The sequence below is a fragment of the Ursus maritimus genome, unplaced genomic scaffold (genome assembly GCF_017311325.1).
Source record: "Ursus maritimus isolate PB19 unplaced genomic scaffold, ASM1731132v1 scaffold_11, whole genome shotgun sequence".
NCBI classification, from domain to species: Eukaryota; Metazoa; Chordata; class Mammalia; order Carnivora; family Ursidae; genus Ursus; species Ursus maritimus.
In genome coordinates this window covers 38,389,645-38,404,221 of record NW_024423453.1, presented here as the reverse complement: position 1 = coordinate 38,404,221, position 14,577 = coordinate 38,389,645, and the positions used below count along the sequence as shown (strand labels likewise).

Here is a 14,577-nt window from a genome sequence, read left to right as displayed (position 1 = left end):
TCAGCAGATCAATATATTCTGAGGTTCGGTTTTTTCTTTTCTAAAATGGGAGAGGTAATCCCTGTTTTATCTCTCTTTGGATGAAGCTAAAATGAGATGGTGTATGTAGAAGTTCATCTTAACATGCTAAATAGATGTAAGTTACTGATAAATAATTTTCGGAAAGATGCATATATAATTAAAACTTGAATCTCTGAAATGAATTTTTATTCTAATAGTTTAATATCTATATTTAATAATTTATAGTCTTGTGGTAGCCAGGGAGAACATATTTTATATACAGGAATAATTAATAGGTATCTACTGAGCACCTACTGTATGTGCTTTGCTTGTTGCTGGAGAGATACTGGTGAACATGACAAAAGTTACTGACCTTGTAGTACTTATATTGTATTGGAGAAGGCAGACAATAAAGAAATTTCTGATGCTCTGCTCTCCCTGAGGAAGGTTCCAGCCTCGGATTTTATAATATTTTCAACAAAGCCACCATGTGAGGACTTGGTGGGGATTTTGCTTAGCTGAGCTTTCTTGCACCTTATTGTGCAGTCCTATTCTTCCTTTTTCAACCTAGATCTTGCCAGATAGAAAAGTATTGTTATTCATGTTTTGCTCTGCCGTCTGCTCTTTTTTTCCTGATGATTAGCTATTTAATTCAAACTTTTCTTGGCATTGGAAAAGTTTATGCATTTTGGAATAAACAGATAAAAAAGCATTTTATTATGGAAAATCTAAATATATACAAAAATAAAGAGAGTAGGATAATAAACCCACAAGTACTCATCACCCAGCTTCAGTAATTATAAATTCATGGCCAGTATTATTTCAGCCATGCACCCACTCAGTTCCCTTCCCAACTTGGGCTATTTAAAGCAAATTCCTTGATATCCTTCCATCAATATTTCAAAATCCTTTCATCAATAAAATATAAGGAATCTCTTTTTAAAGCACAACCAAAATATCATTATCTCATCTAAAACTAACTTAATATCAATTAATATCTAGTAATTGTTCAAATTCTGTATTTTTCATCATATTTTGACAGAGGCTTCATTCAGGTGGAGATGGGAGTTGCTATATAATTTTTGCTTCTTATCTTTTACAGAGATAGAGACATTTTGGTATAAGTAACCATAATGGAAGTGAAGGTATCATCTGAATTTTGAAGGCAAAGTGATGTTGGTTAAAGTTTTTTTTTTTTAACTTTTGGAAAACTGACCATACAAAATGCTGTGCATGTGTGTATAGGAATACAAGTAAATATTAGACATTAGCCATGTCTTATGAAGAATTTATGGATTTGTGACTGAATTAAAACACAGAAAAAGGTAACCCATAATGAGGAAAGCGATGAGCTGTGTTCTGTTCCAGTGGTGGAGATGAGTAGTCTCTGGTTCCATGATCATTCACATTGTTGTATCAGTGAGGTGGTTGCAAGGCATATTTTTCTTAATACTGAAAAGACAAAACTCTGAAAATTATGTAAATTTTCAATAATTAGAATGGATTGAGCCTTATCTTTGTAATCATGCCAGTCACATTCCTTTGAATTCCAATGTGTTTTTTTGAGTGGAGAGAAAAGATGATGGGCCTTGAAAATTTGGCCTTGAAAGTTGGCTATGCTTTGGGATGGATACTGGTTAGGATGTCTTATAGGGGTATAGTAGTCAGGGTTCTTCAGAGAAACAGAACCAGTAGGATCCCCTGCCAACTTTCTCTATCTCTTGATATAGATATACTTAGATCTTTATCTATGTATACTTACTTATCTTTTTTTTTTTTAAGATTTTGTTTATTTATTTGACAGAGAGAGAGACAGCCAATGAGAGGAAACACAAGCAGGGGGAGTGGGAGAGGAAGAAGCAGGCTCCTAGCAGAGGAGCCTGGTGCGAGGCTCGATCCCAGAACGCCGGGATCACGCCCTGAGCCGAAGGCAGACACTTAACGACTGAGCCACCCAGGCGCCCCTATACTTATTTGTCTATATATTTATATAGAGGTTTTGATAGATAGATAGAGGTATAGTTAGATAGAAAATAGATACATGATAGATATCCTCTCTCTCATTCTTCATCTGTGATCCCTTAAATCTCTCTCTCCTCTTGACTCCATATGTGGAGAGATTTATTTTGAGGAGTTAGCTTATGCAATTGTGTAGGTTAACAAGTCCAAAATTTGAGTCTGGAGGTAGTCTGCTGGCAGAATTCTCTTTTTGCGGGGAGGTCTAAGGCCTTCAACTAATTGGGTAAGGCCCATCCATGTTTGGAGAGCAATCTGTTTTACTCAGAGGAGTTATAAATGTTAATCTCATCTAATTACAGCAACATCCAGATGTGTTTGACCAAATACCTGGCCACTGTGTTTTAGACAAGTTGACACAAAATTAACCATCACAAGTGGAGACCGTGGCATAGGCAAATGAGTGGACTTCAATACTTTTTTTTTAGGTTAAGGCAAGTATAACACTTTAACTAGAGGAAGGATTCATATATTGGCATAGTCATTAGTAAAACCAGTAAGGTAAATTAAGAAATAAACTTTATTTTGTTCTCATTTATTCTTAAAGTTGCTGCTAAAATGATACATATTATGTTTCTCAAAAGAACCAAATTTTGTTAAATTTGATCTGTTGCTGTGTAGGAGTAAGAAGACAGAGCATCTGTGAAATATTTTATTAGTACAGTCAATTTTCATTTATTAGTGATAATGGAAACAGGGTCCACATGGCTACTGAGCTTTATAGATAATATTTAACACTTTAAAATCCAGAGTTTTCATCATCCACCCAGAACTTAGACTTTTACTTGTATTTCTAAGACGTAGAAACATTGTTTTATGTTTTATCTTTGCCTCTTTTCTGATGATTGAAAAGACTGAAAAGGGTGAGTAGAAATTGGCTAATTCTCAAGTCCAATAATTGTACTTTTTATCATAATAATAAAAAGTTCATATTGTTAGCTTATTTAACTAATATTGTTTGTTATATTTATATGTAATATTTGCTATAGCTTTATTGACTTCGGCTTTGTGAATCTCTTTGTACTTAATTTTCTATAATACTCTGCCTGCAACTTAGTTTTCAGCAGTCATACGTGGTCTGTACCTCTCAAGGTGACAAACTAATTCTCTCCTAGCTGTGACTAGGAGAGTAGAAAAGAATACAATGAAACATTTAGAATGAAAATACCGACATAAGCAGAGCTAAAATGCTGTTCTGTGATTATCCTTTTGTTTTTGTCACCAGAATCTTTTCTCCTGCCTTAAATGTATTGCTTTAATGAATTTTAGTAAAGATAATGATACATTAATGAACTTCAATCTTCTGACAAGCCAATCATCAAAGACAGATGGAAATAACTAAAAATTAACAGTCTTTCTTAGGGGATTACATTCTTGTTTTTGTTTTCTAAAAAGGCGAGCTCATTCCAGAATTTGCACAATTATTCTAACTCATGCATAACCTGTGACTAAATAAAATAACAAAGATTTGTGACAAAATATTTTGTAGTTAGTTTTGTTTTTTAAAACTTAATCATCCTTTTATATTACAAAACAACTATATCTTCATCACAGAATTTCTGGAAAGCTAAATATTCAGGTCAACCTCCTTATAACTGGAAGGGAGTGGCATGTGCATATTTTTTTGGCTGATGGATATATGTGAAGGCATCATGGAAAGTCATCCCCTCAACTTCACAGTCATTCGAGGTTCCAGATTTTTTAATGTTGGGATTATCAACTTGCTTCAGAGACAAGTAAAGGAGTCGCTTCACCTCTTAGCTAACAATCTACTTCTTTTTTGTTCATTTGGCATTTAAACTGTTAAAATATAAGATTTGACTGTTTCAGATTGTTTCCATGTGGTACAGAGACCAAGCTGGGCAGAGTTTGAGCCAAATAGGTTTGTTGTGCTTACCCCTTCATGTCCAACTCATGTATGTTGGCACCAAAACCTTGACTAAAGTTAGTAAGATCCATGTTGTCCAAACATCAGTGCACAGTAAACCTGGAAGAATTAATTAAAAAAAATTAGGATTATATGAGACAAACATATGGCTAGTTATTTGTTGCTTCTCTTTGCAGGGGTGGGGCAGGGACCACTAAGAACACTCCCAACGAATTACTATCCAATATCCACTTTTCTCCTGGAACTCTTGTCCTGTATTTTTTTTTTTTTTTACACCTAGAAACCTATGACATCATTGCCATCTGTAACACAAGCATCATCCAGTTCATTGTAACATTCATTTGTTCAAAACTATTAGTACATATTCTATACTAGGCATTGTGGTTGCGTGGAGGATAAAACAGCAGACAGGACACAACTTCTGCCTCCCTGGAGTTTGCAGTCAGCGGCCAGCATGTGCTGTATTTGTCATAGTGCTTCTTGGCAAAAATGACAGGTGAGCTGTCATCAAGAGGCATTTTCAGATCATGTGTTCAGGTAGCTGCCCTCCTATTGCAGAAGTAAATCTGTGACACACCTAGTGCCTGGGCTTCTGTTTCAGTTAATAAAGAGTATTTTCTCAGCCTAAGACCAAACTTTCCCAAAGCTACTACAACACAGCAGACCGTCTCTCTTACTTCCTGGGAGGGAATTATGAGTTTTGACTCTTTAAAGATACTATATCTCCTCCTCCCCCTCCGACCAAATGTTGTGGTCATTGAAGGCAAATTTAAAGGAAGCATTTATTTTTGTATGTATACTTGTTATAAGGTTTAAACAAATTGTATTTTCATCTTTATAAGCACAAAACGTCCTTGTTAGAAAAAAAGGAGAACATGCCTCCTTAGAGGTAAATGTGCCTCAAGTTCTGTGATTTCTCTAGACTTTGCTTTTGTTGATTGTTTTTTTTACATAATTTTTGCCTATTTTAACCTAAAATTATATAGCCTTATTTTAAATGTGTTCTCTCTAAAGTTGCAATTAGTTATAATTAATTGCAGAAAATGTGGAAAATACAGAGCACTATCACACAGAAAAGATAATCCTTTGTTCTTCTATCACCCAGAGATGCTCATTGTGAAATTCTGGTGTATTTCCTACTGTCGGTTTTCCAGGTATATTTTTCCTCTTCAACAACAGAGTGCCATAGGAATATTCAGAGGTTGTTCTCATGATAGAAAGAGGCACTTCCTGAGGGGTTTGTCATGACTTAGGTGATTCCATTTGAAGTTTTAAGAAGGAGAAAAGTCATTATTTAAGTCCTGTGAAAATGAAAACAGTGATTATATTGTTCTTTGTTATTCTTGTCTTGTTTACTGGGTCTCTGGGTACATATTCCAAACTGTTAGCCATGGCTAAGTGCATGACCAGCCAACGCTGGTCATTGGTTACTGTTTTTGATAATCCTAGAACAAGAGTCTGTTTGAAAGAACATTTCATTTGAACTGTGAGTGAGTTCACGTTTATACCTAGGAAACAAATTGTTTCATTCCTAGGAAAGTAGAATAAAGCAGAAAAGAAACTATAAGGTTAGGGCTGGTGGGACCATGCTGTAAGTCTGAGCTGTGAATCCACGTGACTACACGTGGTCCCACTGGAATTGGCTGCACTGGTTATGGGAAGAATTGCTGGTTCTCTTAGCCCATGATTCCTAAACTCTTTTAACCTTAATTCTGATTCATGTCTTGGTCTTCAGATAGATGTTTTTTATTTAAACAAAAACACATGACTTTTCTCAGCAGACTTTCAGGGTGTTCATATATTTGAGACTGATTTTTTCCCTGGCCTTTATAAATCGAAGACAATTTGGTTATAAAATTTGTTTCACAACTTTTCTTTTTCCTGAAAATTCTGTTTGTGGTGTTCTATTATTTATTGGTTCTTTTGTTGTTTCACAGAAGACTTTAGATAACCACCTGTGTTTTACACCTTTGAGATGTTTTTTTCTTTCTAAATGTGTATGAATTTTTCTAGTAGTTTAAATTTTCTTTATTCCTGTAATTTTGCAGAATGTACTTGCATACAAATCTCTTTTAATTACTTTCTCCTAACACACAATAAACCCCAACATTCAGAAGATTCCTATCTTTTTTTCAGCTCAGGAAATTATTATTCAGTAGTGTATGTTTTCTCTATTTCTGATTGTTCTGGTTTCATCTTCAGTAGCGTATATGATTCCTTTGATGGATATTTATTTTTTGTCCTCTTTAATCTATAATCTTTTCTCTCATAATTTCCATCTTTAGATACTTCCGTATTCTAGGAAGACTGCTAAATCCTGTCATTTGATACTCTGTACTGTCTCTTACACTCCTACTAGGTGTGAAGAACATTTTAGTTCTGTCATTACATTTATGTTTCCTTGTATTTCTTGCCTTTAAAAAATGACTAATTTCCATTTTCATTTATCTTGCAAATATTATTATTATTATTATTTTTTAAGATTTTATTTATTTATTTGACAGAGATAGAGACAGCCAGCGAGAGAGGGAACACAAGCAGGGGGAGTGGGAGAGGAAGAAGCAGGCTCATAGCGGAAGAGCCTGATGTGGGGCTCGATCCCATAACGCCAGTATCATGCCCTGAGCCGAAGGCAGACGCTTAACTGCTGTGCCACCCAGGCGCCCCTTGCAAATATTATTATTGTTTAAAGTTTTAGTTTATTTTCTACCTCTATTGCTTTTGGCTTCTCTTTTATAGAGTTTGGCTTGTTATAGTACAATGGAATGCCAATACTATTCTAAAATTTTCTTCTGGGTCTATTAGAATATTTTTGACTTAAACTCTTTTACTAGATTTTCAGAATTGCAGACTATATTAATTTCCCAGGGCTGCTCTAACAATTTACTCTACACACTTAAAACAACACAAGTGCATTCTGTTACAGATCTAGAGGCCAGAAACCTGAAATCAGTTTCACTGGACTAAGTGGAGATGTTCCCCAGGACTGATTTTCTTTTTTTTTTTTGAGACTCTAGGGAAGAATGTTTCTGTGCCTTTTCTGCTCCTAAAGGCTATTTGCATTCCTTAGCTCATGACCTGTTCCCCAAATCACTTTAGTCTCTTGCTTCTGTAGTCCTATTTCCTTCTCCTCTTCTGTAGGCTAGTGAGGACCCTTGTGAGTACACATAAGGCCCATCAGGATATCCCAGATAATCTTTCCCTCTCAGGATTCTTTCTTTTTTCTTTTTCTTTTTTTTTTAGAGAGAGAGAGAGTGAGAGTGTGCATGCAATGGGGGAGGGGGTCGGGAGAGCCAGAGGGAGAAGAGAGAGAATCCTAAGCAGGCTCCACACCCAATGTGGAGCACAATGCAGGGCTCAATTTCATGATCCCGAGATCATGACCTGAGCTGAAATCAGGAGTCTGCTGCTTAACTAACTGAGCCACCCAGGCATCTCTCAGGTTTCTTAATCATATCTGCAAAATCCCTCTTGCCATGTAAACTAACATTTATAGGTTTCAGGGATTGGGATGTGAATATCTTTGGGGCCTTTGTTCAGTCTTCCACTGGGACCTTTCCCCTTGTGTCACTGTCACTTGGACTTCAAATTCAGAATGACCTGGGTTTACACAACTGCTTACTAGCTGTCTGAACTTGGGCAAGTGACTTAATTTGCTTTCTCCTCTGTTAAACTAGGGTTATTATGCAGATTAGGTCAGGTAATGCATGTAAAGTGTTTAGCAATCTTGGTCCTCAATAAATGTTAGCTAGCATTGCCATGATCAGTGTGGGCCACAGTATGTTTAGTCTGCCCTAAATGAAGAGAAATAGCTCTGTGCACAGTGAGTGATTACAAACAGAGAGAACATATGGATTTTTATCTACTCTACTCCATGTTCACTTGAATGTGTCAGTTACCTTTCCTAGTTCTATAGTTGATAAGCAGGTATCAATGCCCACTTCTCTGCCTTATTCTCAGAAACCTGGAGATGTCCATGTGGAACAGTCTAGCTCTACCGAGGTGGGGCCTTTCCTATTCCACACCTTCATTCTTTATTATTTTTAGCTGTTCAGTGCATGAAAATTACAATCCCCATTATACTTTTCTATCAAGTCCTGTCAGTCCCACTGTCTGCACAGAGCTCTTCCTTTACAATAGTACTGTAGTCCTGGTGCTACAGTCAGGATTGTTCCCTCTCCTAGTTGTTTCCTGAGAGTTGGGGTGTCCAAGTGGATCCTGGTAGTTGAGGGAATGGAAAAGGAGCGTTTTCCAAAAGCAACACCCACATTATAAAGAAATAGGTTTTGTTCTTTTTTCTTTATCTTTTTCTTGGGAGATATTAAGTCTTTTTCTAACATCTTTCAGATGGGTTAGGAATGTTATTATTATGTAAGGGACACTAATTGCTTTCCTCAATTCACTTCTGTCATCTTAATTAAAGAAAAATTTTTTTTCTCATCTGCAAATTGGTAAATAGTTAGACTTATATTTTTGTGAACTTGAGATTTTCATCTTTTCCTTTATTGTTACAGTATTTTAGTGGGACTGCCTCACAGCCAAAAGTCACAAAGACATATTGAACCAGAAATGATTCTTTTTGAACATTCTTAAAATCCACTTTTAGCATGAAAGTATTTGCCAAACTTGTCCAAATACTTGGCAATTCAGAAACATATGCAGTAGTGATGCCACTTTTCTGTATTATATCCTAATAAGAATATCCTTCATATGTTTTTCTAACTCACCTTAAGTTTATCCTGCTCCTTCGTATTTGCTCTGTATCTATAAATGACTGATCCCATCAGAAGCCAAAAAAGGATTATAGGTATGTCTTATTTGCTGTCTTTCACCACATGCTTAAATAAAAGTGTTAATTAGAATCTAGTACAAAAAAAGTTTAGCCATATTTCTTAGATGTTTTATAATATAAGATTTGGGAGCCATGAATATTAACTGGTATTCAGTAGATATACATAAGTTCGTCTGTTGAATCTTTATTTTTATTGAATCCTTTGGAAACAGCTCCTTTAAGCAAATGAAAGAAGGTAAATAGTTTAAGCAATTTGAGAATACATATTGTTCATTGACTATAAATTAACAATATGAATGATTTACATGGACATTTCAGTCATTGATTCTAAAATTTGAACTAATATAGCAGATGGAATTCAGCTGCCCAAGCAAGCTTCTGGGGTTTGATTATTCAAGTGATTAAGATGCTATTTGTCAACTCTAGTTTACCACCCCTTTTAATTATATAGATAATCAAACTAAGAACTGCTAATTCTGTCTCCTAACTATTAATTGTTTGTAATTACCCACAGATTAAAACTGCATGTGCAATTAACTCAAAGAATTAATTGATACAAGGGAATTGATAAAAGGGAAACAGAACAAGCTTGGCATAAAATAGGCTCTAGGGACACAGGATCACTTGAACCCACTCGTGTCTTGGGCTCTGTCATATCCTCTTAAAGATACTTCACACTTCCATGTGGACATCAGCTCTGTTGGAGGCAGCTGCATACACTATTTCTTATGAACTATTTCTATTATTACATTACGTATTATTATCATACACTATGTCCTCTTCCTTCTTTCATGGTTGACTGGAACAGTGTATTTGAAAAGTTTCAACTTCTACTGCCTTTGGGTCCTTTGCTGATATTCCGGTGACTTGGACAAATCTATCCATTTGCCACTTGTAGGAAATGTTTGTTACTACAAAGATTACAGAGTGGTGAATGTTTTAGCTAGCTAGGGATTTTCTCTTCCTTCCTTGTCCGTCCTTCCTTCCTTCCTTCCTTCCTTCCTTCCTTCCTTCCTTTTTTCCTTCCTTCTTTCCTTCATTCTTTCTCTCTCTCTTTCTTTCTTTTCCTTCCTTCCTTCCTTCCTTCCTTCCTTCCTTCCTTCCTTCCTTCCTTCCTTCTCTTGTCAATATCACCATAGTATAGGATCTTATCAGTTTTCTGTGAGTCATTTGAGTAATTTTAGTTTCTAAAATAACTATGCTTATTAGATTTTAGAACTCTCATCTGTGCAAAAAATTTACATAAAACTTAACTATATAAATTTACATAATACCGGGAAATAGAAAACCACCCCCACCTGAAATGTATTTAAAAACAATTACCATTATAAACATCAAGATGATACTAGAAAGTGAGGGAAGATAATCTGGTGGAAAATATTTGGTGCTGAAAAAAATAGAATTTAAAAAACCCGTTTCGAAGGTTTTTTTCCCCATTCTTTCAGATATGATATCAGTTGCATTGTATGGGCCTTTCACTCTTAACAGTTTTGCCGAATGGCCTTTCAGTCAATGCCAAAGAAGTCCAGGAGCATATATTGAATTTATGCTTGGAGGACAGCGTATATTCAGTTTTATGGGAAATACAAAGCAAGTAAAAGACTTTTAAGTTTAGAAAGGAAAATAAGATATGCAGGAGACAACAAAATAACTTGAACTAAATATATAATATTATTCAAAGAGAGTCTAAATAAGTATTGAGGAAATGCAAAGGCAGGAAGACATCAGAATGGGGAGTTATTTAACAAAATTTTTAGGTTCCAAGTCAGCTTCTATTCAGTTAATGACTCCTTGTTAATCTGATGGAAACTTTTTGGTTTTTTTCCCAATTTTGATATTACATTTTCCCCCAGGTTTGTTTAATATCAGAATTTTTCTTCTATCTTGCTGGCTGTTAAACTGGGATTACCGAAAAGATTTCTTATTTTTCCACCTGTCAGTATACAGCCTACTCTTGCTCACCCCCAGCCCAGCAGTCAGAATCTCTGTTCCTCTGCGGCAGTATCTGTGAAGATTGCTGGCTCCGCGAGGGTTTGTGAACATTTAGTCTGATGTATGACTTTGGTCTTCAAACTATCAGTTTATAACTTTTGACTGACTTTGTGGAATAAACTGGTATTTGCTGCATGTCACCTTCTGTGCCTGGCTTCTGAGGAGGAGTCATTAGCATACATCAGCCTGTGAATGATTACCTTGAGGATTTTAGTGGAGGGTTTACTGCTTCTTGAAGTGGAAAAGTTATAGCTATATTTTCTAGTGTGATACATATATACTGGAGAAAATAATGCATGGCCTTCTCAACTGCAGGAGTCTGTTCTGTGGGTAAACAAGATAAAATATTTGAAATGCTCTGGACTGTCTTGGAAAAATAATTTGTATAGCATTTAGTTTCATTTTGGGTTGGGCTGTTCAGTGATCAGGAAACTCCCTTACTTATGAGCTCTCACCTCCGGAGGCTAATTCTTGTTCACCAGTGTTTACATAGCTACCTTAATTGCATTGCTGAACAACCAGAAGCACAGGGCAATTCCAGCCAAGATATGGTCTTTGTCCCGCAAGGGTTTATAAATTTAAAAAGGAGATTGGAAAGAGATGCCCAGTTATCTAAAATGTGAAAACACTTATTCTAGAAGTTCATTAAGGGAAGTAGGTGGGCCAGAGATAATGCTAGTGGGTTGAAGAATGCTTCAAATTACTCAAGAAAGCGTCATAAGAAATGTGAGGGCTTATACATCTCAAATAACTGTATGCTATCCTTTTATATCCCCCTGGGTTTATAAAAGTCCCCCGTTAAAGTATAATATGTATGGCCTTTCCTTTGCTAGCCTCTTTCCAGATACTAATATGTTCCAATTCTTTATAATCTTTCCATTATTGGCATTTGCTTCCACTAAAGAATTGTATTTATTCATATTGAGTTGTGATTGAAATATATGATTTATTATGTTGCTTCTTCTAGAGGCTTTGCCTTTTTGATAGAGGACAAAGATTCTTTTTGACTGAAATGGGAGAAAGTATATACATATAAAATTAGAATGGGGTAGAATGTGTGCATGTTATTGATTGGGATGTCTCTGAGATAACATTACATTTTTAATTCTTTTATGTTCCTCCTCTGCCTCCCTATAGGATGCTTAACTTATGATCCTGTAAATAAATTGAAGCAATGAAATGAGAGAATTTATTACTTCTGAGTTTTCTCTAAATTTATATGAAATTAGCCAGTCCACAGATGACTCTATTAAATCGAAAGTTTCAGGAAAGAATATATGTATATAAATAAGTATTAGAAAATTGGAAATGTGAAAATAGTTTGATTCATTTTGGATGGCAGGATTGAACTGAGTTTTCCTTTCTTTTAAATGATTAATGTTTTTGAGAAATAAATAAATCTTAAATCTCCCCATCTTTAAAAAAAAACTTCTCTGAGGAAATCTCATGTAACAACTGCCACGAGACAGAAGAAATATGTGGGTATATGTTGGCTGACCTTTTGCTCTTTCAACCTGTTTGCTTAAGTGCTTTTAATAATTTCACTTACTTTGCAATTTCAAAACGTGTGCCTTCCTCATAATTCTGAGTTTTCTTTTAAAGTACTGATGTAACAGGGAGAAGAGTTTTCCTCTGATATTTGTTAAGTGCTACTCACAAACATGATTTTGCTTTAAGCCTCGTTTAAAAAAAGAAGTCAGTGTTCTTGAAGAGAAGAGAGTCAAAAGAATGAACCTATTAGTTTTCTGATGGGCACACTGTTCGCAATAAAAACAGGAGAGCTTCGCTGTATGAGGGAGCCAATTAACTGAGGCCTCTCTGTGCAGTGTGATGGTTTCTCCATCTCTCTGATTAGATGACAAGATGCGATTTTAATACAGAATAATGGGGCCATAAAGATGATTCACTTTCCTCTTTGTAACACTAAGCAGTATGACCAGTGTGTACTTTTCTTGGATAAATATTGTTTTAACCTACATTGATATTTCTAACAGACAAAACATTCTCTGATTGGAGAGGAATTGTGCCAACAAAGTCTTCCCGTTTGACTCCTCACCCCAGCTGGCCTAGTTTGTATGGGTCATCATCAGTGTTTCGGGAGTACTGTCCTGTGAGTATTTGTGAAATTAGACATAGAGTTGAATTACCATTTTTTTTTTCTAGCAGTTTCCTGGGTTAATTTTGATATGTGAGATTTTCCTATGGACTATTTCAGTCCTAAAATGATTCTCCATTGAAAGTCATCTTTTTTCCAAAGTGGTGCTTTTCGTTCGGTTATCATGTCTTGGGTAAATCTTGCATCATGCGGACCACTGTAACTCATAAATATGTGTATTAATTTTTATTTGACGAGTACTAATAGCCAAAGTGATCATCACAATGGTTTGCTTGAAATGTGATAGTAACTATTTTTGTAAGGGTACCTAGACTGTCAAGTAAATAGAATGGAGGCCAATGGAGCATGAAGACATCTGTTAGGAGTGTGTGACAATTAGAGGACTAAAAAAATCCAAGGACGATTTCACGACCACACATTGATGGTTTTATCTAAACTGAAACATGGGACTCTGGGACTTGAAAATGGAGGGTTTCTTACATCTTCTATGTGTCTGTTCCGGGTTTGAATGTACCTCTCATCCTTTCTCTGACTTTTTCTCTCTTTTCAAATCACTAATTATTTTTCTTCTTGACTTGTCATTTGTATTAGTCAGCTTGTTCATCCATAACAAAATGCCACAGACCATGTGGCTTAAACAACAGAAATGTATTTCTCAAAGCCCTGAAGGTTGGAAGTCCAAGATCAAGGTGCCAGCAGGGCTGATTTCTCCTAGAGCTTCTCTCTTGTTGGCTTGCAGACAGCTGCCTCCTTGCTGTGTCCTCACATGGTCTTTCCTGTATGTATCCCTGTTGTCTGTCTCTTCTTATGAGAACACTCTCGTGTTGGACGAGGGTCCTACCCTTTTGACCTCCTTTAACCCAATGACTACTTTAAAGACCCTATCTCCAAATACAGTAACATTGGGGGTTAGGGCTTCAACGTATGCATTTTGAGGTGATGTAATTCAGTCTATAATACCATTAGTCAACTGAAATATATTGAAAAATTACTTTTCCTATCTACTGAATTGTTCTTTATCTACAATTTGAAAAAAAAAGGTCGAGTTTTTATATTTTTCCTATAAGCCAAAACTTTTGAATCATGTCAGATTTAACTGATGTTGCTAAATTTGTGAGTGAATTTACTAAAGCTAAACCCTGTTTTAGAGAAAGACATTATATGAATATCATTAAGGAAAATAATATGTCTTTAACAAAAGCAATACCCATGGAAGGCTGTTTTTATTATTTCCCAGTAAAGGTAAAAAAATGAACTGCTGCTTCTAAGCCTTCCTGCTCTACCCTGTTTTACACTAACACTGTAAAGACCGTTCTTAGCTGTGTGACAGACTACATTTAAATGTGTTTCTTTGGGGAACATATCTAGCAAGAGTAGACTTGATTGTGGAGAGCTCCAACGCAAAACCCGGAGTATTTATTCATTGCTGAGCTGGAAATTAGGAACACATAAGACTATTAACTATGGCTTTGACATAAAAGATAATGCTTTGGGTATGTGCACTTGTCTAAACAGTTTGGGGTGGACTGGAGTGGAGACTGGATGAGCATGAATAGGCCTTTTGCATCAGTCCAATTAGAGGCTTGTATCTTATCCTTGCAAACCAACTGTATGGCGGGGGGTGGGGGGTGGGGGAGGTGTGAATGGATAAGAGGGAGGAAGATTCAAACCTTCAGATTTTTTCCCAGCAGCTTACTGCATTATCAGTTTCCACTACTGAAAGTCTAAATAGCTGGCTTTGTTTTTGGATGGAATTGCTCTTTTGTTTATCCT

General features: G+C 35.9%; 1 protein-coding gene across 1 annotated transcript in view; it reads left to right on the top strand.

Annotated features, from left to right (window-relative positions):
- The window catches only part of IQCM (IQ motif containing M), a 329,322-nt gene that overhangs the window by 81,654 nt on the left and 233,091 nt on the right, over positions 1-14,577 (top strand). The window contains 1 exon segment of the mRNA XM_040625471.1: positions 12,683-12,793. Coding sequence (XP_040481405.1) covers positions 12,683-12,793 — 111 coding nt within the window.